At 42.3% G+C, this 25,017-nt stretch overlaps 1 protein-coding gene across 5 annotated transcripts in view; it reads left to right on the forward strand.

Annotated features, from left to right (window-relative positions):
* Nucleotides 1-23,057, forward strand: part of GLI3 (GLI family zinc finger 3) — a 204,300-nt gene extending 181,243 nt beyond the window's left edge. For all 5 annotated transcript variants that reach the window (XM_030265326.4, XM_030265327.4, XM_030265328.4 and 2 more), the window contains 5 exons: nucleotides 7,586-7,735; nucleotides 8,315-8,479; nucleotides 11,327-11,617; nucleotides 14,829-15,156; nucleotides 16,339-23,057. In XM_030265326.4, coding sequence (XP_030121186.4) covers nucleotides 7,586-7,735; nucleotides 8,315-8,479; nucleotides 11,327-11,617; nucleotides 14,829-15,156; nucleotides 16,339-18,629 — 3,225 coding nt within the window. In that variant the 3' untranslated portion in view covers nucleotides 18,630-23,057. The remainder of the gene's footprint in view (nucleotides 1-7,585; nucleotides 7,736-8,314; nucleotides 8,480-11,326; nucleotides 11,618-14,828; nucleotides 15,157-16,338) is intronic.
* The last annotated feature ends 1,960 nt before the right edge of the window (nucleotides 23,058-25,017 follow it).

A 25,017-nucleotide genomic window follows, 5' to 3' on the forward strand; every position in this document is an offset into this window, starting at 1 on the left:
CCACATGCTTCATTCCTTTTTGAAATAACCATTTTTTAACTGAAACTTTCTTTATGTAGTAATTTTTTTTTTCTTAATGAGTAAAGCATTTTTAGTCACACTGGAGTTACAAATATTTACAGTGTATATAGATATCATTTTGCAATGCTTTTATCCTGGCCTTGCCTGGGATAGAGTTAATTTTCTTCCTAATAGCTGGTACATTCTATATTTTGGATTCAGTATGAGAATAAGATTGATAACATACAGATGTTTTATTTGTTGCTGAGTGGTGCTTCTCTGAGTCAAGGACTTTGCAGTTTCCCATGCTCTGCCAGGGAGCAGGTGTGCAAGAAGCTGAGAAGGGTACACAGCCGGGAACAGCTGACCCAGACTGACCAAAGGGATATTCCATACCAGAGAACATTATGCTTGGGATATAAACTGGGGGAATTTGGCTGGGATGACCAATTGCTGCTCAGGGGTGTGCTGGGCATCAGCGAGCAGGTGGTGACCGAGGGTATTGTGCATCGCTCGTTTCTGTTGGCTATTATTCATGCCCCTGTTCTTACCTCTGTTTTAATCATTATCATTATTAGTGCTGTTATAGTTTTTATTTTGGATTTTAAACTATTCTTATCTCAACCCATGGATTTTACCTTATTCCAATTCACCCCATCCTTGCTGGCACGGGCTGGTGGGTATGAACCTGGTAGGTAGGTTGGTGGGAATGAACCTAATTGTTGGCTGGTGTTAAACCACTACAACTGTTAAAAAAGCACAATCCTCTCATATGTAACTAAAAAATATCTGATTATGAAATGTGGCATGTCACTGGTCTTCATTTAAGTTTACAATCATGACCATATCTATGGGGAGCAAGGGGCTTAATTTGTTAATAGTGGAAAATGTTGAAAAGTAAGTATAGAGATTGACAAGATCAAACACTGTGAGGTAAGGAGTGCAGTGCACAGGCTATATATTGTATTCGTTATACACCAAGGAAATTGCTGTGCATGCTTTTAAGATCTAGATGATCTTAACTGTGTGTCCTCCATTTTAGTAAAGGTGTCAAGACTGTGGAGGCACTGACCTGCTTTGGGCCAGATCAGCAAATGGTATAAAGTGTCATGTTGCTAATCAGATTAGCAGAGAACTGTCACAACAGCATTTCTTGAATCTTCCATAAAGTATGAAAGACAGCATCAAGAACTCTAATAGAATAACAATAAGTGCATCCAAAGGAAAGGAAACAGGATTGGAGATAGTTCTCTGAGCTTCTCCACAAGCATGTGCCTATTTGGAATTGCAGAGTTCTTCATGTATAGCTATAGCTTCCACTTGGCTTTAGGAACTGCAACCAGCTTAAGTGTTTATGCCACCATAAGGGCTTAAAGCAGCTTAAGTGCTTCTTCCATCTCAGGAACTAAAAATGGCTTTAGTACTTATTCCACCCTAAGGACATGAGGTCAAAAGTGTATTCTCAGCTTGAGCAGCAGGGAGGAGACATTGGTCTCTTAGGACTGTTTAGCCTGGTTGTACCTGCAAAATCTTTAGTAAGGAAAGGACAGATAGGATCGGAACCTATTTTCTATCAGATAAGAGGAAATTAAAATGCATGCATTGTTTTAACAGAAAGTCACAGAGGTTAGAGAGAGACTCAATTGCAGTGATTGGAATGTGTCTGAGAAGTCTGCTGCAGTTTCACTCTATTGAGATGCATTTTTTTTCCTTCTCACAATGAGATTTCTATTGTCACAGGAGATTTCCTGGCTCACCAGGACCTCCTTTATATCCTGACTTTTTTACAGTGCCTTTGTCTGTTCATGTTGCTGTGGATCATGGAGCCAACCTTTATCAAGATGTTAATGAGATGGTAGGGAGGCCAGTCTGATGTCATTTCTCAGTTGCCTGACTACCAAAAATGGTAACAAGGAACAGTGATGAGTCACATATTGCATCCCTCCCCAGGGAGCAGGAAAGCTTGGGGACTTGCTTAAGTGCTGCCCTGTCACTGTTCTGACCACTGATATTCTTTTTACAGTCATTTGGCTATCTCAGGAAGCTGTGTAGGTCAAGAACCTCAGAAGTATGTGCACCACTCATGAACAAGTGACTACTTTTAGTAGGAATCAGAGATCTAAAAACTTCTATGAACGTAGCCTTTAGCTTTTCTGGGCCTTAAGTCTTTGCCTCAACTGTGGCCATAGTAGAAGATTATTTTGCTGAGGTTTGTTGTTAGGAGAGGTACATTCAAAAGCTGTGAGGTACTCAGAGGCTTTGGTAATAGTCTCAAGTCTAAAGTGAATGTGAGATCTATATTTGCACCTAAATGGTGACAGGGAAGTTTGAATTCTGTTACACCAAGTCTGGTGAGCCCTGGTGTACTTCACACTATTCTGGTCAAGAAGGCTGAAGTTGTACTTGAGCTGGTGAAAAGGCTGAGAGAGCAACTGATGGACTAATACAGTCCTCAAAGTGGCAATGGAGAATCTGGGAACAAAATGACAAATGAGACTCAGACTTCCCCACCCCAAGCCAAAGCAGGTTAAGGAGGGAATGAGGACTTGGTCATTGAAGAGAAGACCATTTTAATCCAGCAAAGGAAGACAGAGAGGGGAGTGCTGTCTGCCAGTTAGTTAGGGTGGGGAAGGGAGAGAACTAAACAGTCTGCAGGAAAGCAGAGCTGTTTAAGCTAAAGGATAGTGTTGGCACGACAACAAATGAATATAAATTGGCTGTGAATAAATCAAAGCTAGAAATTAGTTGCTAACCAGCAGAAGAGTGAGTTCCTAGAAGCGCCTTCCACTGGGACCATAGGGAGCTGATCACCAAGGTACTTGGAAGCTGAAGCTCTGTTCATGACCAGGATTATGTGCAGTGGGACTTGCCATAGCAAGGGGATGGGCCTGATGACTAGGAACTTGTTTCTAACTGTATGTGGGTTTAAGGACAGATCTACATTCCCTATGCAAAACACAGAAATAAAAGTGTTCCCTGCAGGACTTGCAGGTCAGGGACAGCTAATCCCCTTCCAAACCAGCTTCAGAGCTTTCCAGTCTGGTACTGCCAGACACAGCCTCTGCATATGTCCTCTCTGTGAGCTCCACAGCTCTCGTGCAGCTGCGGGATGAGCTGTGTTTAGCAGCTGTTCCACTGCGATGCCCTCTTCACCTTTCACACTTTGTCCCCTATGCATCAAAGTCAGCAGCTCTGCTGGTTCTGCTTTTTGTGGCAGTACAGTACAGGGGGAGATTTTTGCTAGAAGATGGTTTAAATGCTGCCTCTGCTTAATGTCAGTGGTGAGGTCAAGTGAGAAGTTATTTAGTAACTCCTTTTTAATTTTTTAAAATAGAGGGAAATAGCTGTGAGAAGATAAAAGTCTGAAGTTGTCGTAGTATAACTGAAATTGAACCTAATTTTGGCAATGGTGATACACCTTTCATTCAACCACTGACTTAGCACATTATACCAATACAACATGGTCTCTTCCCAGTTTCCTCCTACACTCTAGGGTATCATGTCTAGGTTAGAAAACAGAAATGTGAGATTCTCCCAGTATATTCTGCTCTTGCCACCAAATAGCACTTTGCTTGCAGATGCAATCTCAGTTGAAGTGACATTCTTTTTCTGATGTTCCTAAGTTTTTACACTGGTATGGAGAGGCTTTTTCTCCTTCTGTTTGACTACTGTGCGAGGACATTTGGCTTTTGTTGAATATCTATTCTATTTTATTGAATATCTAGCAGGTGCCATGCAGTCAGCTAGGACATGTGCAGATTCTTCTTTCTTATAAAAACCCTCTTGGAGGAGGGAAATGGAACACTAAGATCATTGCAGATCCTACCTCCAGTGTCACCTCATCTTATCTGCTAAAATATTGAGTAACAGGTACAGTTGGTACAGATTATATGAGAACATGCATGATTTAAGACATTCCCTTTTCAATAGTATTTCTTACCATTTAAGTATTTATGCTTCCAGGATACTGTGGATTGAATTTCCTGTTACCTCTGGTTTTTGAGATTGCCCAGTAGAGATGACAGGCAAACTTCAGCCTTAATTTCAATTAATCCGGTGGGGTTTTATGCTCTGGAATTGAAACCCATCTCAGAGCTTCCTCCTTCAGAGGCAGGTCATTCTGAGACCAAAATCAGTATTTAGTTCAGCTCCCTCTGACTGGATGATAATAACAACATTTTTTAAAGAATAGAAAATGAGCCAGGACAAACAGACATTTGGTAATAAGCATTGAAGTAGCATGAAAGTGACTGGTATTCTGCAAATGACCCCTGTTCAGCAGCTTTTTGGAGCTGTGTGCAATGGGAGATAGCTTGTAGAATTCCAGCTTTTAATGGGGGCTTTTTTTTTCAGGTCAGAAATTCTTAATAATACAGAGCTGATGCTTCAGAGCCTTATGATGGCAAACCTGACACTAGGGAGTAATATCACTTGCTTTCATGCAGCTATTTACTGTAATAAGGATTACGGACATAAGTAAAACTTGCAGGTTTGGGTCCACAAAATTAGAAGAAAAGCCTTTTCACACCCTGAAACTGCATCAAAATTCAATTTCACCAGGAAAAAAAATCCTTCTGATCTAGTCCCTGGAATGTGACATTTCATGGGTGTAATAAGGTTACAAACAGATTATAAACTGAAACCCTATAATTCCTTATTGTACTGTACCAAAGCTTCTGCTTTGCATAATACTCTAATTCCTGACTGTTCTTTGTTTTACAAGCTCAAAACTGTTCATTTCCTCTCATAATAGAGACCAGGGAGCCAAAAACACCGTGTAAAATCCAAAGGTAATTATCTGAGTCAAAGAACCTGAATGCCAGAGTTCACAAACTTCTGAACTTTTCTAAATGATGTTGTTTGCACAGTGAGACCTCCCTCCTCTTTAAACATGTTGTAAAAATTGCACATTCTTTCTGTCAAATGATAATGGTAAAAAATCCCAGTGTAGATTCAGTTCATGGTTTGCGTTTGTGTAGTTCTGCCTATATGTCCATAGCAGATGACTGATGAGTTTTCTCATCATAACTTGAGCAAGTGAGGGTGTTTGAATCTCAGGATGACAAATACTGTGAATCTCCTTACCTAAGAATACTGCTGGTGCTGTTTTTCTAGCAAGTGTCTTCCTCCAGACCAGACTTTCAGTATTTGGAGATGTTTGTAGGGCTGCTAAAATATGACCCCTCTGCAAAAAGCAATTAAGCAGCTCACCTGTGAACCAAATAATTTACCAGATTAGCAGATCACAGGCTCATTTATTCCAAGCTTTCCCTAAAGGTGAGGATCCTCAGAGGGATTGAATGAGAATGAGATGGATTTGCAGGTGAACTCTCAGGGGCCACTTGGTAGCATCAGAGCAATGAGGTAAAACAGCACAAAGAGGGGTTTGATTGTAGGAAGATCAGCGAACCTAGGAAAGGATTGACAGAGTAAGAGAGCAGGGCAAATATGTATGGAGAGCCACAGTTGTGAGAGACCAGAGGACGATCACAGGATATTTGACAGGTAAGCCAGTGATGGAGAGGCAAATGATCATCACCACTCTTGGCAAGCTTTGTCAGCTGCTGCAGTGAGCCTGGGCTGGGGAGGGAGTGAAGAAAGGATTTTTAGGCCCATGAGAAAGGTCAATTTCAGAGGATTCTCATGCTGTTAAAGGTTAGAGGTCTAGAGCTCAGGGAGCAAGCTGATTTGCAGGGACAAAGAGAAAAAACTGTCCTATGGAGATTTTCTCTGAAAGAGCTTCCAGGGTGCCTGAGTGTCCACACAGCAGGAGGTCAAAGGAGGTGCTGTGGGGAAGTGATTGATCCAGTCTTGAGGTTTGTTGTATCAAATAGAAAGCCTGTGTCACACACTCAAGTTTCATCCCCCTTGTGGCTGTGTAGGTTTAACCACATAGCACACAGTCTGTAATGTTTACAGAGAGATTTGGCTATGAATTACTTGAATGCATTTAATGTTGTCCTGTTACTTCTTTCTCTTTCAAGAAATAACACACATTGCCCTCAATGAAATCTTTTGATGCCATTTCACAGAGCAGGGTATGTGTATGCTTCTGTCACAGGTGTGTGTATTGTGAATACAGATCTGCACTTGGAACATTAACTCCTGCAGATTACAAGTCGTATGTTACCCATCACCTCTGCTCTGTTCATGCATCCTGTGCCCCATAACAACTTTTAAAAAATGGCAATAAAGTTTCAGAAAAAGATCTGTCATCTTTTACAAGCATGTCTGTTTTCCATGGCAGTGGTGCATAATTTTGAACATACATCATTTTATGTGGCTTTCTGACCGATTTCAAGACTTCAGAAAAGATTGGGATTATCTTCTTTGTGTTCCAGTATGAGCTAATGAGTTTCTATATAGCTGGCATTTTCTGTGGGCCCATTATGGAACAGATACAGATTTCATCCCTGTGCTGTGATCAAATAAAAACTGGAAAGATTTTTTGGTGGTACCTTAGCGGGAATAATGTCATTCGCTGAGTAATGCAGCCATCTAGTGGCACAATGACAGAAGTACGGCAGTGTGGATGATACCTCCAAGAGCGTCTGGGAGAATGAGTCGGGAAACTCGTAGTGGAAAAAAGACTCTGAAAGTCCAGGTGCAGTTTTCTCTTCTTTTGTTTTCTAGAGATGTGCAAAAAAAAAAAAAATTCAAACAGTTAAACCTTTAAAAAAAAACAAACCAATTTTGAGGCTGGCCCTGCTTTACCTGCTTGTTTCTATTCAAACACATAGAGAATTAAATCCATTTTAAAATGCTTTTCTGAACTAGATTTTAGTGAAAGAAACAGAGCAAGCTAATTTTGTGAAAGAGTACAAGGTATAGAACCCTGTCCTGCTTCTGGGTACACTCATGTGGATGACACTGACCATAGAAAGACGTGCCTGTGAGTCAGCAGGGCTGGGGCAGCTGTCACTCCCGCACACATTCAGACAGAGCCAATCTTGGCAACGGCAAAAACTGGTTTGATGTATGCTTCCGTACTCAGAGTTTATATTCACAGTATATAGGGACTTATTTCCACTGCCATGACCCGTACATATACTGAACCAAATACATTTACTGAAAGAAAATATGGCTAGCAGGGAATGAGTTAAAATTCGGGGTGGAAACTTGGTTTAGCAGTTCTGTTGATTTTTTGGGTTGGAGAATATGTTTCTAAAGGCCTGATTTTGTAAATCTTGTTTATATTGAGCAGCACTTAAGTAACACTTCCCTGCTCTGCAAAAGCAGTACCCAATGTGAATCACACAAGTGGAGCCATGCATGAGATTATCCAGGATCCTTTTATCAGCTTGAATCACTGAGGCCTGGTCCACAGCCTGTTGATCTCAGTAGAAGAAAATTCATGGGCCTTAGTGGACTTCCAGTAGGATCCATAATTTGAACCCTGTGGTCACTTGGAAGCGCAGATTATCTTATTCTTTCGGTACCACAAGGACCTGGTTCACACCTGAATCTCTGGTGCTCTTCCAGTGCAAAATTACAATAAGGCTGCAGCTGATGTTGTGTTTCTGTTAAGCTGTTGCAGCAGATGTTGTATTTCTGTTAAACTGTAACCTCTATTCTACCTGAACAGCATATCAACAATGACCACATACATGGTGAGAAGAAAGAGTTTGTGTGCCGATGGCTGGACTGTTCTCGGGAGCAGAAACCTTTCAAAGCTCAATATATGCTGGTGGTCCACATGAGGAGACATACAGGGGAAAAGCCACACAAATGCACTGTAAGTAAAGAGGCGACGGCTCCAGGTTTGTACAGGGAAGCAGGAGCTGTGCAGAGAACAAACAGCAGGATGAGTGCTGCATTCCCTGAGCTCTTGTCTGTCAGACTTGTGGAGAAGAGACTGCCATGTCTGCTTTGTTATCCAGCACGACCAGATGAAAAAAGCTTTAAGATAGGGGATTCCCTGGATGATTTGGCCCACTTCCTTAAGTTTAAAGTACAAAGAAACTCCAAAGGGCATAATTAAACAGGGCTCAGTTTACCTAATTATTTAAAGGCACTTTCTGTTACACAGCTTCTGCTGGCCACCAGTCTCCTGATGGCTTTGCAGTGGATTTCAGTCTTAGTTGAAGTACACAAATACTTCTCTTCTGTAAGAGAAGATTTACATAATGCTGAAAGCATTTTAACTTGAGTTGCGGTAGAGTTTGCTTGGATAAAATTAAAACCCTTCAAATCAAAACTACATTGGACAAGGTTACAAAGGCTTGGAAAATTTCTAAACTTTTTTAAGTCCACTTTTACAGTTTCCTGCAAGTCCAAAGATTAAAACTAAACAAGAACTATTTCTCATCTGCAGTTTGAAGGTTGTACAAAGGCCTACTCCAGATTAGAAAACTTGAAAACGCACTTGAGATCTCACACTGGAGAGAAACCCTATGTGTGCGAACATGAAGGCTGCAACAAAGCTTTCTCCAATGCATCTGACAGGGCCAAGCACCAAAACAGGACTCATTCCAATGAGGTAAGTAAGCACAGCTTCAAAAGATTAATATAATTCTTTGCTGAACAGACTTACAGTTGGTCAATATAAGCAGTGTATTACAAGAGGATAGGCACAGCAACCCTCAGCAACCTAAAAGGAATGCAAGTTCTGAATGCCTCTTAGCAGCACAGTATGTCATACAGACCTGGCATTTTATTACATGTAGGAGAGTTTTGAACAAGTGAGTCTAATTGAAACATATGTATTAACCAGGGACAGATCCTGTTTTCCCTGTAAAGCTGGAATTATTTTTCCCTCTTGAGCTGGAAGGGTTCATTGAGTGCCTGGACCCGTCCCCATGCTGTGTTGGCACCAGGCATGTGCTGGGATACAGCTTCCCCAGCATACTTTGGGGTGCTGCAGACAGCTGCAGTCTCCTCATTTGAAATCATTGGTTGCCGTTTAAGGTCTGAGTTACGCCTTTTTCTTCTTCTCTGGCCTCTCTCACTCTTCCTTTCCAATCCTGAACAGACCTCATGGACTAGGGATGCAGCAGAAGAAATATGACCTTTCTTGAGGAAACCAGCTTTGGCAGTCACAGCTGTTGCCAAACTCTCAGTGTAACATCTCATTATTACTGTGTTTCCTCTTACTGCTGCCTCCTTTTTTGGGAATCATTCCATCTTCTAGCATTGTCCTTGTTTTATTGCCCCATTTCAAGTTGCACAGAGAGCGGCATCACCTCAATCTCACATCTCAGAGTCCACACTTTCCTCCTTGACATGTCCCTATACTCCTTCACCTCTAGCCTAAACCGGGAAGTACTGGAAGGGCCGGACATACCATAGCAGCTATATCTATTTCCACACAGCTTGTATCTTTCTCTAGCTGGCTGTCAGGTCTGTCACAGGCATGCACTAGGGCCAGCAGATCTCCAGGGGGCATTCATCTTCTTCCAGTCCCCGCCCTGCAGCATCTCTTCAGTCACAAAGGAAGCAGACGGCATTGCATAGCTCTGAGTTTCCTCATCTCTGCCGTGTGTGTTTTCAGCAGCCCAACTAATAATGGCTCTGAAGCCCTGCAGTGATTTCATGAATGGTCACCAAGGTAGAAGGAAGTTCACCAAGTCTTGCCAATAGCTGCCTGAGCTTTCTTTTTTCATTCACTGTCTGAACCAATCTGTGTGCTGCCTAGGTGATGGGTTAAACCTTCTCACACTTAGCAATGTGACCTGCCCCTGTTTAAGATCAGAATTTTGGGTCTACCAGTAAGTCAATCAGAGAAATTTTATCCTGAACATGATTTCTGATAGGTGCAGCCACAGGGGCAAATGAAACATTTCCTTCACCATTACTTCACACCAAAACAGGCTAATCTTTTAAGGCATCATATGCTGGTGGAGTGATGTGAATACAGTGAAAAGCACAGACCAAATTCAGCATTTGCTTGCTGTGCCATTTTGGTTTTAAGTAGGTAACGTACAGAGAGCTTTAAAAGCAGTTGACATATCTTGATTACGATATCCTTACTCATGCAGAAGAAAGCTAAGTGACTTATAATTCCATAGCAACATGAGAAAACCTGCCTCAGTAGCTCAACATCATCTCTAAATTGCTCATTTTTGCTCCTATTCAAGTAAATGGGAGGGTTTTTTCCACTGATGCCAGATGAAGCGGTCTCAGGCCTTAGACAGCTATGACGAAGCTATATTTGTCAAAGGCTCCACAGTGCCATGTATAAGGAGACAGAGAATCCCTCTGAGAAACTCTGCATGAAGGTCTCTTTCAATTTTTTTGAAGACTAGGATAAGAAAACCTTTAAAATAGTAGTTTATTTGAAACAATTCAGTAATGAAAATGAGTGAACAATACTTTGCTTCCCGAGGCAATTGAAGGATTTAGGAAGTGCTCAGCTCTTCTTTCTAATCCCTTCATAATGCAAGAAAAAAGGCTTTGTTAAGGCTTTATTTTTAAGACAGTAAATTTACTTTATTCTACATTGCTTAGTGAGCTATAGAAATCCACAGGTAAAGAAAGTGGTTTCTAAAAAAAAATGAGTGATGAGTTATGCTAGTAGCAGTAATAATAGTACTAGAGCATATATTGCTGCAACGTGAAAGTGTTCATGGCACTGTATCTTATGTTTTGTCATTGTACTGGTGATCTGAAGGAGCCAGAAAAAAAAAGCTTCCTCACTTAATTCTGCCTGAACAAATGGCCCAGCATCTCATGAAGGAGGTTATTTCTCTCAGTGTCAAGTAGCAGGTACTACGCATACTGGGAACACTATCAAACTGCTGAGGGCAAAGGACAGGGTTGAAAATTAAAGCAGTCTTCATAAATTGCCATAGCTGAGTTGTCACTTCTGCTAAAATAAGTGAAAGCTGTGCCAGTTGGTACCCATGAGAGACTCTGCCCTCAATCAAATGTACAGCACTAGTTGCAACCTTCTGAACCAAGGGGAACTAATGGTTTTGACTAGGTGCAGTCACAATTTGATAGGACAAGTGTGATGGCTTTAAACTGGAAGAGAGTTGATTTAGATTAATTATAAGGAAGAATCTGGTTACTGTGAGATAATGATGCACTGGTAGAGGTTTCCCAGAGAAGCTGGGGATGCCCCATTCCTAGAGGTGTTCAAAGCCATGTTTGAATGTGGCTTTGACCAAGGAGTCCTTGCCCATATTGGGAAGGGAGTGAATAATTAGATAGCCTTTAAGGTCCCTTCCAACCCAAACCATTCTATGATTAATTTGTAGAGACCATAGGTTAGGTAACAAATTCACCGTGAAAGTGTATAACTGTGACACCAACTGTGCTCCAAGGAGCCCTTCAGGAGTCCCACATGGAATAAAATCCAATATGGGTGGGTTTTGTGTCTTGTCAGAAACCATATGTTTGCAAGATACCCGGCTGCACGAAGCGCTACACAGACCCCAGCTCTCTCCGGAAGCACGTGAAGACCGTGCATGGCCCAGAGGCACACGTCACCAAGAAGCAGCGGGGAGATATCCACCCAAGGCCTCCGCCACCAAGGGACCCAGGCAGCCACTCTCAGACCCGGTCACCAGGCCATCAGACTCAGGGTGCCATTGGTGAGCAGAAGGACCTCAGCAACACTACCTCAAAGCGTGAAGAATGCCTCCAAGTGAAAGCGGTCAAGTCAGAAAAACCAATGGTATGCAATACACTGTGCCACTCCCCCTGTCCTTTTCTTCCTGCAACCAATTAATAATCTCTTTACTAAATGCTGTAAACTGTAAACTCTAGCTCACAAGGTTTGGTTTTATGAGGTCTTCTCCTATGTTTACATTGTAAAATGTTTTTAAAGCCTAAGAAATAGCAAATAAAAAGATTACAAATAGTCTGTGCAATATAGAACAAGTGCAGTGCTGGCAACTGCCACAATAATTGTTTCTTTTAAAAAGCTCCATCTTCTAGAATGAGCAGAGTATGAGAAAATCAGAGTTTTTATTTTAAAAAGTAAACATTTTTTCCACTCTTCTGTTTCCAGAAGAAAGATTAATCTGAATCTTGCAGGCTGAAAGCCAGAATTTAAAAAAAAAAAAAACAAAAAACCACCAAACCAAACCACAAGTCCAAATGACTAAAATTATGATATTTATGATCATCATTTTTTGAGAACCTAGGAAAGCAATCATATTTTGGGGGCTTGAGGCTTTTGGGTCATGGATCAAACTGAAGCAGGATGAATTGACTTTTTTAAACAGCAGATGGGCATCTTTTAATAACGTCTCTGTTGTGATGTGACCTCTGATACTTACTCAAGTTAACCTAGTCCAAGTTTAACTAAATCAAGTTGAATTGACAGTCTGCAGGTCTTTTCTCTGGTTTACCTTAACGTATTACATTAAACTGTTGAAAGGACTGTATTCCATTTTTTGAGATGCTGTCTTAAATACACAAGTCCTTTCATTTGCTTGAATTTCCTGTGCCATCTGCCCTCTTCACAGGGGTTAATTCAAAGGCAGCCACTCCATCCTCTTCCCCATCTGGGTCTATGATTCATCTGTATCCAGCCCTTGGGGACTACAAATATGAGCCCTCCAAATTCTGCTCATACTGCTAATCATGCTGCAATTCGAAGTGATTACTCACTGAAATATGAGTTACTGCTATGTTGTGCCTAAGGCTTATGCTCAAACTGTTCAGTATTAATAGTGAATTCAAAACCTTTGAAGGGCTGATGATAAGCTCCTGCTGAAGTCTAAAGGAGGTCCTCTGCCATCTTTGGTGATAACCACCTTAGTTTACAAAGGAGCAAAACCTCTTCTGCTTTGCTAGGTAAACATGTAGCATTATTGAGGAATGTTAAACACAGTTTTAACAGGAAAAGTTTTAGAAGATGGGTACTAATGCCTATAGCTTACATAGTATTAAATAATTCTCAGTGAAAATTATATTTTAAAAATAATTCTGTGTTTCTTGCTTTTCACTGCATGTATGAATTAAGGAATATTTTCTGGTTTTCAACTAATCCAATGTCTTTTCTGTCTAATGCTCTTAAATGTCTTATTCTAACTTCCTAAGGACAGTGGGTAATAAGGTGAGGGCATTTTAACTTTTCTGCTATTTTTCTTATTGCAACAATATATATGTTTTTATTTTAGTCTTCTGTCTGTTGTTCAGTCATTCCTTTATTTAGTAATGTGCAATCCATCAAGTGCATTCCCAGTTGTAATGTGTTGTGAACATTTTGCAACACTTGACATGTGAAAAATCTGGCTTATATTGGTGAAATATCTTCAGAAATGTCTTTGTACTTTCCCCTCTAGATGAGACATCCATTTGTTTTGTGTATTACACATCTAGAAATTTATGTCCTGCATAATACAGTTGTTGTTTGTGTACCCTACCTCACTGTGATCTTGACATGTGCTACAAGAACAGGCTCCTGATCACTATTACTCTTCTTCCATATGGCATGGATCTATTGTCCAAAAGCATAAACTTTCTTCCATATAATAACTGTTATTTCTATTCTTGTCACCAAATCCACTATGGCCAGGATTTGGAAATGAACTTGCTCAGTGTGGCCTCATAAATTCTAAGCATCATCATTCAAGTTAGAAATAATAATATAGTTATTGAATCTCAAATGTACTCCTTAGGGGCATATGAAACTACAGTAGTGCCATGAATCTGTGTGTTCATTCATTGATGTTTAAAGTGAGAGTCGTCTCTGGCACTTCAGAAATTCTAGACAGCATTTTTCAGTAAAACGTACATAAAGATCACAGAGTGGTAGGGAAAAAAAACCCAAAGAACAAAACCACATCAGAAGCCCTTAAAGTTAAATACTTACATGAAACTGTTCTTGTGAGCAAAACGATACTGCATGCCCCACTGATTTGTGATCACACTGATAGAACCTTACAGTGAGATATTAAGTCCAGAGACTTCTGTCTGTCTTCCTCTGTTTTGTCTGTCAGTTTGTTAATTTTCCCATTCTTTTGAGAGAACTTTAGTAAAAGTCTGAAAAGTAAATCAAGCCTGTGTTTCCCCACAGCAAAAGTTCTGCTAGAGCAGCAGGGAACACTCCCTGTTAAGAAAGATGTTATTGTGGCATGTTTATATCCCTGCAGATCAACAGTCTGTATTGTCTACTTAAATTATTGCACTTAAAATCTTAAATTCTGATGAAACAAAGGATTTGATTTAGTAGATCATCACCTGCTTGATTCAGGGCAGAGGTGGTATAAGTTAGGTATAAGAGGAGGTATAAGTTAATCCCTGAGTGCTGCCAGGGTCACGGGATGCTGATAATATGATACAGTATTTTTTGCACTGATGCTTTGTCCTTGTTTTATTACATGCCAACATTTCAAGCCAACCACTGCTTGTAACAATGAGCCCTAAGCCTGGAAAATGCTTACATTTTTAGCCACAAGTCTAATTAAAAAACCAAAATTCCAATGTTATTGGAGTCTTGTTTATTTGTTTGTTTGCAAGCTTAGCAGTGTAAACTAATACCTTGTAACATGGCTGAATTCTGCTTTGGTTTTTCTGAGCTGCAGCTTCAGTTGGGAACAGCACAAAAGCAAAGTAGGGTATCCATCCATACATAAATGGCTTGAAGTGATAGAAGTAATTCTGGGAATAACTCCAATAAATGTCTTATGGAGATCTATTGTATACCATCAGCAACATGTGAAAGGCAATTTTAATCTTGTGTTTTACAATGCCCTTCACTGCAGCTGAAGCCAATATCTAGAAAGTCTCCTTAAGAATGATCACTGTTATCATTTAAGGCTGGACTTTTCTATGCCTGTATCTTTGGCTCCATTTAACCTTCATTTAGCACAAATGCTCTGGTTAACATTGTTTGCTTAATCCTCACACTCTTGTCTCTTACTTCCCTCCAACAGACATCTCAGCCAAGCCCTGGTGGTCAGTCTACATGCAGCAGCGAACAGTCCCCCATCAGCAACTATTCCAACAATGGGATCGAGCTTACTCTGACCGGTGGTGGTAGTATAGGAGACCTCAGTGTCATCGATGAAACCCCAATCATGGACTCTACCATTTCCACAGCCACCACAGCACTTGGCTTACAGGCCAGGAGGAATATGACAGGGACCAAATGGATGGAGCAAGTGAAATTAGAAAGGTTGAAACAAGTTAATGGAATGCTTCCAAGACTGAACCCCATTCCACCTTCCAAAGCCCCAACCTTGCCGCCTCTCATAGGAAATGGTGAGATGCACATAAGAGGAGTGATAATGCTTTTTATCTTTAATCTTATTGCTTGCTAGCTCAATCTTGCAACTCTTGCAGGAGTTGCACAGCTTACAAAACTCAACAGCTGTGAAACGGTTTGTATAGATCACTTTCTGTTTATTCCCTCATCGCAAGTTCTTCTACCCACCCTCTGAGAAGTCTGATAGTCCTGTGTTTTACAGAACAGGAGATAGTGAGGGAGCCATGAATCACATTTTAAATATTCCCTAGTTAAAGGTTTTGACCCAAGATAATCATAATTCTGTCTTGTTTTGAGATAAGGCAGAAGAAATAAATACCTGTGAGTTTACTGTATGGAAGTCTTTCTGCTGAGGCCTTTGCAAGGCAGGCTTTGCAAGGCAGCCTTTCCAGAGATGTGGTAGGTTTCCCTTTAAATAACCTGTTCCTACACATAGAACAAATCATATGTACAGATGCTACTGCTGTGGAGGACAGCAGTATGAATAAGAGGCTGAACTCTGAAGATCCTCGGTTGTTTTCCTCCAAAGAGCTGCTCATGACCAAAATGGATGTTGCTGCTGCCCCTACTCGGCCTACAGCATGCCTGTAGGTTTCTGGGCTCCACCCAGCAGTGGCAGCCCAGGTTTTCTGAGACCCATTCAATCAAAAGAAACTATGTAAAATTAAGAAATGTATCCTGTTTACTTAAAACCAAACCAAAACAAAACAAGGAAACCAGCAAAGATGTTTTGCAGTTGTTAGGAGTTATTTTAAGAATATTTCAAGAAGTCTGAAATGACCTTGAATAGCCTCTAATTTGTATATTTTGCTTTTCCATGCAAATGCCTGTTCAATTATATTTTGCCTATAAAAAGCTCCCTTACGAATGTGTCCTCCTGGCACATCAGCCAGCATAGCTGCACTGCAGGCTGGAGCACTGCACCAGCTGATGACAATTTGTGGCTATGGGCTATAAATTTTCTGCTGGGATTCACACTGAAATGTTACCCTTGAGTCTCTGAATTAGCTTTTAACCTGAGGACGCAGTTTTTCTCTCTACTTCTTGCAAGAGAGAGCCCTGATATAATTGGCTGTGATGATGTTCTTCCTCTATACTCCACCTACTTTGTTACTTTGTGTTTTCCTCACCAGTTTCTGGATAATACCTCTTTGTTTAACTGTGAATTTTACCCACAGGTACCCAGTCGAACAGCAGCTGCAGTGTCGGAGGATCCATGACTATTCTGCCAAACAGGAATGAGCTCTCCAGTACGGACATCACTGTGTTGAACATGCTGAACAGGAGGGACAGCAATACTAGCACAATCAGTTCAGCCTACCTGAGCAGCCGCAGGTCCTCTGGAATCTCACCTTGCTTCTCCAGCCGGAGGTCCAGCGATGCCTCCCAGACAGAGGGAAGACCGCAGAATGTGAGCGTTGCGGACTCCTACGACCCCATCTCAACGGATGCCTCGCGGCGCTCCAGTGAAGTGAGCCAGTGTGATGACCTGCCAAGTCTTCTCAGCCTCACCCCAGCCCAGCAATACAGGCTGAAAGCTAAATATGCAGCAGCTACTGGTGGACCCCCACCAACTCCACTGCCTAACATGGAGAGGATGAGCCTCAAGACAAGGATGGCACTCTTGGGTGACTGCAGGGAGTCTGGAGTATCTCCACTGCCTCCAGTGAACATCCCTCGAAGATGTAGTGATGGTGGGGCAAATGGTTACAGCAGGAGACATTTTCTGTCTCACGAAGCTTTAGGAAATGGGACAAGGAGAGCCAGTGATCCAGTCAGAATGGCTTCCGACAACCTCTCTGTCCCACGAGTCCAGCGTTTCAACAGTCTTAATAGCTTTAACACTCCTGCTTTGCCTCCATCCATGGAAAAGCGCAACCTTGTTCTTCAGAACTACACCCGTTCTGAGGGTGGCGTCTTCCGCGGCTTCAGCTCTCCCTGTCCTCCAAGCATCAGCGAGAACGTCGCCCTGGAGGCTGCTACAATGGAAGCAGGTAGCAGTCTGAATGATGAGGATCTCCTGCCAGATGATGTGGTCCAGTATCTGAATTCCCAGAACCAGGGCATGTACGACCATTTGTTGAACAATGTTCTAGATAGCAACAAAATGCATCACAGCTCAGTTTCAGGAAACAACAATTCCAGCAACTTTGACCAAGCCCCTACACCGAGCAGTCAGCAAGCGGGTCCTGAGGCAAATAAGAGTGACTTGCCCATTCAGTGGAATGAAGTAAGCTCAGGAAGTTCTGACTTATCTCCGTCAAAGCTGAAATGTGGTCAGCGGTCAGCAGTGCAGCAGGCTCGGGCCTTCAGACTACATAACAATATGATGGTTCAGCAGCAGAACCTGGAGAGAAGCAACATAGCCCAGCAGAATGGCTATCAGAACCTGATAGAGAACACCACTTCCTACAGTTTACAGCAAAATATGACTCCTGCCAGCAGAGCCGGGAATTCTTTCAGCATGCAGCCCAACAAACCTTACAGTGAAACCATGGGCAGGCAAGCAATGATGTCTGGGGTGACAGACAATTCCTGTGGCATGGCAGTGCAAGGGCAGAAGCTGAGAATCAGCAACATGCCAGTGAATGGGAGCCAGCAAAATTTCAGCCATCCCCTGGCATCCAGTGATCAAACCACCAGTATGGCAAATGGGATGCAGGACAGGAATATGATGGAACAGGAATATTTGCAAAGCCAGCCAGTCGGAGATGGAGTTCGTTACCAGGGAGCCAATCAATCTGGTCAAATGATGCTAGGGCAGGTTAGTCCTACCTCACAAGGCAGCCTGTATCAAGGGCCACAGAGTTGTCCACTGGTGTCTCACACCATTGGTAGCCAGCCTTCAGGTTTGTCAGTGGCCAAAAGTTACCAGTCATGCTCTAATTACAACAGCAACAGACGGCAAAACGTGTTGAGAAACAACCTGTCCCAACAGCAAAGACACATAGATGATGGCAACCAGACATACAGGGTAAACACCATTAAGATGGAAATGCAAGGTCAATCACAGCAGTTCTGCTCTAACATACAGAATTACTCTGGTCAGTTATATGACCAAACCATGGGCTTTAGCCACCAAGCTATGAAAACAAGTTCTTTCTTTGGTTCAGAAGCCAGCTGCCTGCTGCAGGGGACTGCAACAGAAAACTCATCTGAGCTTCTTTCCCCGGGGACTAACCAAGTGTCAAGTACAGTTGACAGCATTGACAACAACAGTCTAGAGGGTGTGCAGATAGATTTTGATGCTATCATAGATGATGGGGACCATGTCAGCTTAATTTCAGGAGCCCTGAGCCCAAGTATCATTCAAAATGTCTCCCGCAATTCCTCACGCCTCACCACTCCCCAAGCATCTCTTACATTCCCAGCTATGCCTGTAAGCACAACCAACATGGCTATTGGGGACATGAGCTCTTTGTTGACCTCACTTGCAGAAGAAAGCAAGTTTCTTGCTGTTATGCAATAGACATAAAAAACAAAAAACACTTAGGAGATAACAGATGGAAAAAAGACTCATATTTTTTAGTTGTGTATGTATTTTAGCAATCTCATCTCACCTACATGGGATGTGTTTCAAGTATATTCCTTTTATGGAATAAGGACTCTGAAAACCCTAAAGTGTTCTAGGGAGAAACTGTCTTCCATTTCAGTTTTGAATCAGTATTGCTATGCCCATTCCCTCCCTTTCTCTCTTTTCTCTCTCTCTCGTGCCCTTTTCAAATGTCTGTATGCTTCTTTTATTTTTGTTTTATTTTTTACCTGTAAACCAATGTAAACGTGTGAAGTGCATGTTGTGGGGTTTTTGTTTTGTTTTGTTTGGGGTTTTTTTTGTAAAGAAAGGCCTGATGAAATGATAATTTTCTGTTACTCAAATGAAGCTAGACCTTGTAAAACTCTTGCAACTTTTCCTCTTGAACCTATAACCAGGCACAATGTGAAGTGAGCATACAGTGATGAAATCCTCTCTGGATGCACTGGACACATCACACTGAGGTGGAAAACCAGCTTAGAAATGCACTGCCATGGTACCCCTGGGCTGTAGTTTCACACACAGAGATAGCGGTCACTGCCTTGAATAACAATACTGAACTTGTGCCATGTTTGACCTATTTCAGAGGAAGGAGAGGACCAGAAAGCTGTTTGTTGTCCAACTCTCCTCTTTTGCAGTATTTGGTATTCTGGTTTTCAGCCTTCTTTTTTAAATGACTGAATAGCAAAATTATGGGCGTGTATAGTGACTTTGGTAGTCTACAGTCTTCCCATTGCATACCACATTTGTGGAGATACAGTCAGGGTGTTATTAAGTATTTCATACAATGAAATCACAAAATTACAGTATTTCATACTGGGGAATTAATTTTTTTTTTTTTAAATGAAAATTGTTCAGGTTTAACTTGCTGAGCCACTGGTTCTTATTTAGTGGAAGAACTGTATGTATATCCCCTTTAGCCCAAACAGCTCCATGGATACATAGAGTTTCAAAAACATAATGGGCATGTCATGTAAAAGAAGTAGAAAATGAATGACTGGCCCAGTTCTCAGACTAGCCAAATAAATCAAAGCAGTTGCAAGCAATCTGATAATCTTAAATGTTTTTCCACTGTGTCCAGGCTTTACAAAATCAAGAAATTAGAACTGCCATTAAAAATAGCAAATAAACAAGGGGAACAGCAAGTATTCAGAGATCACAGACTATTCTGATCTGGAATTATTATCAGGTCCAGCTCTTCAGTGAATGGCCTGTATGAGGATCAAACCCACAACTTTGATGCTATTAGCACTGTGCTCTAACCAACTGAGTTGTCTGGCAACTAATCAAAGCTCAGAAAGACCAACCCAGCTTCTTTCTCTCTCTCTTGGTGACACCATGTGCATTTAATTTCCAAGCAAACCAGTGGGTCAATGCCCAGGGTCAGTTATACCAGCAAAAAATTGAAACCAACGCACTGTGATCATTAAGCTACTCACTGGTAGAGGTGAATGGCATTTTCTCTATGAGCACTGGCTTGTTTTTGGCTCGGCTGGGCTCCATGTCTGCACCCGTGAGTATGCTCCTGAGTGAACAAGCTGCTGTGGGGAGCAATTACAAGACCACAGCTTAAATTCACCCACTCCAAGAAGCTGCATGGAGTTCCAGCCCTTGAAAACTTCTCAATTAAATCCCAATAATGAAGTCCTACTACGGGATGAAGATTGTGCAGGTACTTACAGTCATGGATTTGATGTCTATAAGGAGCTGATGTTATAGTAGGCATATAGCAAGAGGAGGGAGCATAGTCAGTTTTAAAATACAGAGAAACTTTAGCCCAGTCAAAATCAGAAGGTGACTTCTGTAGGCTGGAAAACCATAGCATTTTTTTCAAAAGGTGAAATGCCAGCTGATTCAGAACATGGCATTTGAGGAAATGTGTAGGAATTTAATCTCAGTGAAGCTGTCAGATAACATTGATCTGTTAGTAGCTGTTAGAGTCAGAGCATGAATGTGTAAATCAGTAGGAAGACATCATCAGAATCTGGTACAGGGGCCATATTTGAGATTATCACAGCATGTACCAAGACATTTGCACTGTGAGCTGGAATGTCAGAAATCAAGACAAATGTAAATATCCTACACCTTTTATCATGATCTAGTTCCTATCTTTCTTTTATGTTTAGCCAGCATTTCTTTCTTACTCTGTCACTTGCACACATTCACTCATCCTGCACTTTTCCCTTTGGCACTTCCCCTCCCAGCTTCCCTGCCCCTGACCAGCTATCACAGCCTGCCTGCAGGGGTCCCTGGGCTGCATGGGCAGTTGGGCACTGCTCACCATAGCAAATGACTGGATTGCTGTGGCAGTGGGAAAAGGGCCTGCAGAGACCTGCTGCCTGTACACAACCATTGCCCCTGCTCTGCTGCTGGGACAAGAAGCGATGCATCCCCCTGGGCAGGTCCCCAGGGGAAGGGATGTTCCTAGGGCTGTGCTGTGCATTGCAGTGCTGGGATAGAGCCCACAGCCCTGCAGAGAAGCAGCACTATAGGCATGAGGAAAGGATGTGCTGGACATGTTTCAGACGGTTCTCAGTAGCCAATCTTGTCTGTTTATTAAAGCTATCAATTACATGTTTATAAACAATTTCAACAGGGAGACTTATGACCAGCCTGGGAGTAGGTGGCTTGGGAGAGAAGTCTTTTATTGTAATGGAACCAATACATTAAAAAAAAAACCAAACATCCCCAACTATTTTTTAAATTCAATTTTCCAGTTCATAATTGTATCTGCTGGTGCAATTGATGCTGGGAAGCTATTAACAGATGTGATCCATCAGAGCTTAGACGGAGCCATTCATATTGCTCCAGGCTAAAAGAGACTGTTTGAGTAGTCAGTTTGTCTTCCTGGATTTGACAAACCTTTGTCACTCACTTAGCCTTGTCTTGGGCCAGCAGTGTGTCTTGGCAGAAACCACATGCTCAAGAAAGGCATCCAATCTGATTTGGCAAAGCTGAAGAATCAGAGACTCCACTGTGTCCTTGGGGAGTTTGTGCAAAGGATTTACCATTTTCACCATTAAGTGCATGTGCTCTTATGTATCACTTTTCAGTTTTTAGTGTTTTCTCATGCTTTTCTGTTTTATACTAAAGAGGCTGGTTTTGGTACCTGTGAGGGTAGCAATACATCATAGCCCAGCTATCTTGGGTTTTAGTTCTGTTTTGATAAGGTAGACTGGTCTCTCTGAGCATGGCACTGTTACATTGGACACTAGCTTTCACTTGTCAGCCTCCTTCTCAACATGTGGCAGTCTGGGGAAAGTCCCATCAACACTGGTGGGATGAGTTTACTAGCACCCCTCTACCCAGTTACAGAGTTGCTTTTGTGTATGTGGCACATCAGTAGATTTTTGCATAGCTCACACTGCTCACCCAAGAGTACAAGAAAATGCACAATATATCATGACTTTTCTATTTTTAAAGCATTGCAGCATAAGTCTAAATCACCATTTCTTGTGAGGGTCTTCCATATGCATTACTGTTGGCCTTGGGCATATCATTAACACTCAGCCTGCCTGAATCGTGTGTGTTTCTCCAGGCAGTTTTACTTTCCACAAAGTGGAAGTTGCCAGTGAAGAGTTTATCTGTCATTTACACACAGGTGAAGGGAAGGTGTGTTTGCAGGAAAGTCAGTGGGCTTCCATGTGGGAGTACAACGGTCCCACACATCCAACACCTGGCAGATGATGTTATTCTCTCCTTGGGGAATGGCCCCAAATGGTACGTGCAACTGCTTCCCCTGCCCCTCAGTGGGATGGCTGGTCAGCTCACCCATGCCTGTCCCGCCATTGCTTGTCCCGCTGGACAGCAGTGTTTGTATTCCCAAAATGTATGTGCCTTATTTTGCGTTGACCCTGTGAAAGAGAGGGACCAGGATGTGTTGCCAAATTTTCCTGATGAGGCTGTACTTGCCATTGAGCTAATAGCACATACCACTGTTAATAGTGTCTGAAACATCTTGTAAACCTCTGGTATTCATGTGTTATTGTCCTTGGATTGGTGGAATATCTCCTATGGAACAGTTACTCTTGTCAGTCCTGCAGATGTGTAAGATAAAAAAGTGTCGCTTTTTTTAAAATTTTTAAATTTTTTTTTATAAAGCTTGTAATCCTTAAAAAAAGAGAATGTGTAAATACATTTATGTACGGTAGGAATAGTGTTCAGTTGTAACAGACCTTAGTGTTCTTCATTTGATAAACCTGCAGTTATGATCTGATGTTTCTCAAGCCTTAGGTTGATCTGAAGGGTCTGTAGCACTGTGTACATATGAACTGTACTTCTGCTTTCAGAACCACTTAGCTTTTTTGTAACAAAGAAAAAAATGTTTCTTATAATGTCAATAAAAACAAAAGCCTTTGTACTTAAGTTCTTAGCTCTCAGCTTCTAAAATATCTCCTTTGGGGGAGGGAGTTATTTTTTCATACATCTGAAAAGCCTGGTTGCAATCAGCGCTTGTATCGCTTCCACTCAGAACTGCTTTCCTCTTTCTGCTTTCCCAGTCTGTTGCTTCACTCTATTCACAGTTTAAATACAGACGGGAAAACAAAACAGGGTGTTTACCTTCTTGCTGAAGAAAGATGGCTGAAGAGTGTTGGGTGGAAAATACAGTGTCACACAGATGAAGTGTGACACTTTTAAGAGAGGAGAGAGACTGACCTAGCTACCTTTGTTGCAGGAGCAGTCAGTTCAGAGGCCAAAGCTAAGCTGTGCTGAACTCTGAGCTGTTCTATGGGGGCTGTGTTTCCATCCCTTGCTTGTCAAGGGTGTCTCACAATGTCTTGCCCACCCATGAAGAAGCAAGGGAGGGAGGGAGGAAGAGAAGTTCTCCTGGCTGGGTTAATCTGTAGTTGTCCACCCAGGTGGGTTGCAGTGTGATCTGCAAGGACACAGTTATCTTCAACGCTGGACATATTTAATGAATGCTCCTGTTGAGTGCAGTTGTTATGGATGGTGTCAAGTTAGTGGTGGCAAACAGTATAGAAAATGCTGTAGCACTGCTTGATCTTAAGGTGTCTGATCTATTCTAATTTCAAAGCCTTTTTCCATTGCTGGTACCTTGGCAAGATCCAGAGCACTCTGTTAGCCGTCAATGCTCAGCTTCTGCCTTACCCCTTCCTCACCCAAAATAGGTAAGCCATTTCCCAGGTGGTGGGTGATAAATTTGCATTGTTATTTGTTCATTTTAACTTCTTCTATTTTTGTGTGTATATGTGTCCTGTTGTGTTTTGTTGCTCACCAGTAAGTTTTTGTTGTTTGGCTCAGGCCTTAAGGTTTAGGAGGGACAAAGGGTGGAATGGAGAGCTAAAACCTAAAACATGCCCAGCTGAAAAGCCAGAGAGGCAGGAGAGCCCTGGGAGTGGCGTGGTAGAGGTGAAGGAGACCCTGCAGTTTGAAAGGGAGGTTGATAGTGGCCATGGTGCCTTAGTTTATATGCTGCAATCATAAATTCTCCCAGAGACTGGCAGTGCTTCAGCATCAGCTCACTTTGGGGGATGGGTGTGTGTGACAGTGGCTTCCTCACAGATTGGACCAATAGAAGGTCAGCAGAAGGGATAGAACAAGCCTCAAAGACGTGATGGACAGCAGAGAAACGAGTAGTCTGTGGGGACTCAGGAGTCAGTAGCAGGATCCATGCTGACAACAGATGATGGCTGCCAGGGGCTTAGAACCGATAGAGGCATTTCTGAGTCTTACCAGCTGCCTTCAGGTAGTGGGAGGTGAGGAACTCCCACTTCTTACATGCCAGTGCAGTGAAGTCCTGCACACATGCACGCGTGCAAGAGCATTGTGCTAAACAATGTCATCAGCATTGCACGTCGGCTGCCGTAGGAGAACCCACACACCTGGACTGACAACCCCTCTCTCTGCTCTGTGCACGAAACTTGCACCACTACCTCTACCTTTAACCAACCCCTGCATGCTCATCTTCCAGCTGGATTTCCTCCACCAGCTGGATCTACTTCAGGATGAATGTCAAGAGGGCAGGAGATGCCAAGGGGCCCTCTGTCCTGTTGAGCATGTTGGTTATTTGCTGTGTGCTGCCATGTGCGAGGTCAGGTTATAGCATTTCCAGAGCTGAGTAGGGAAGGGCTGGGGCTCCAGGTCATATTCCTGATCCTCCAGCCTGACCTGGGATCGGTCTGATGAAAAGCTGCATGTTCAAAGCTGCAGCCGGAGACAGGAGGACCTGTGTTGCCATGTGGTAAAGCTCAATATAATGCCAAATTCTCAGGAAAACAAAAAATAGGAGGGCAGTCGTGGTTTGTACCATCCAAAATCAGCAGATGCTGTTGACCTTTAGTCTGCGCTTTAGTGCCAAGGCTGT

Source organism: Taeniopygia guttata, chromosome 2 (assembly GCF_048771995.1).
Source record: "Taeniopygia guttata chromosome 2, bTaeGut7.mat, whole genome shotgun sequence".
NCBI lineage: Eukaryota > Metazoa > Chordata > Aves > Passeriformes > Estrildidae > Taeniopygia > Taeniopygia guttata.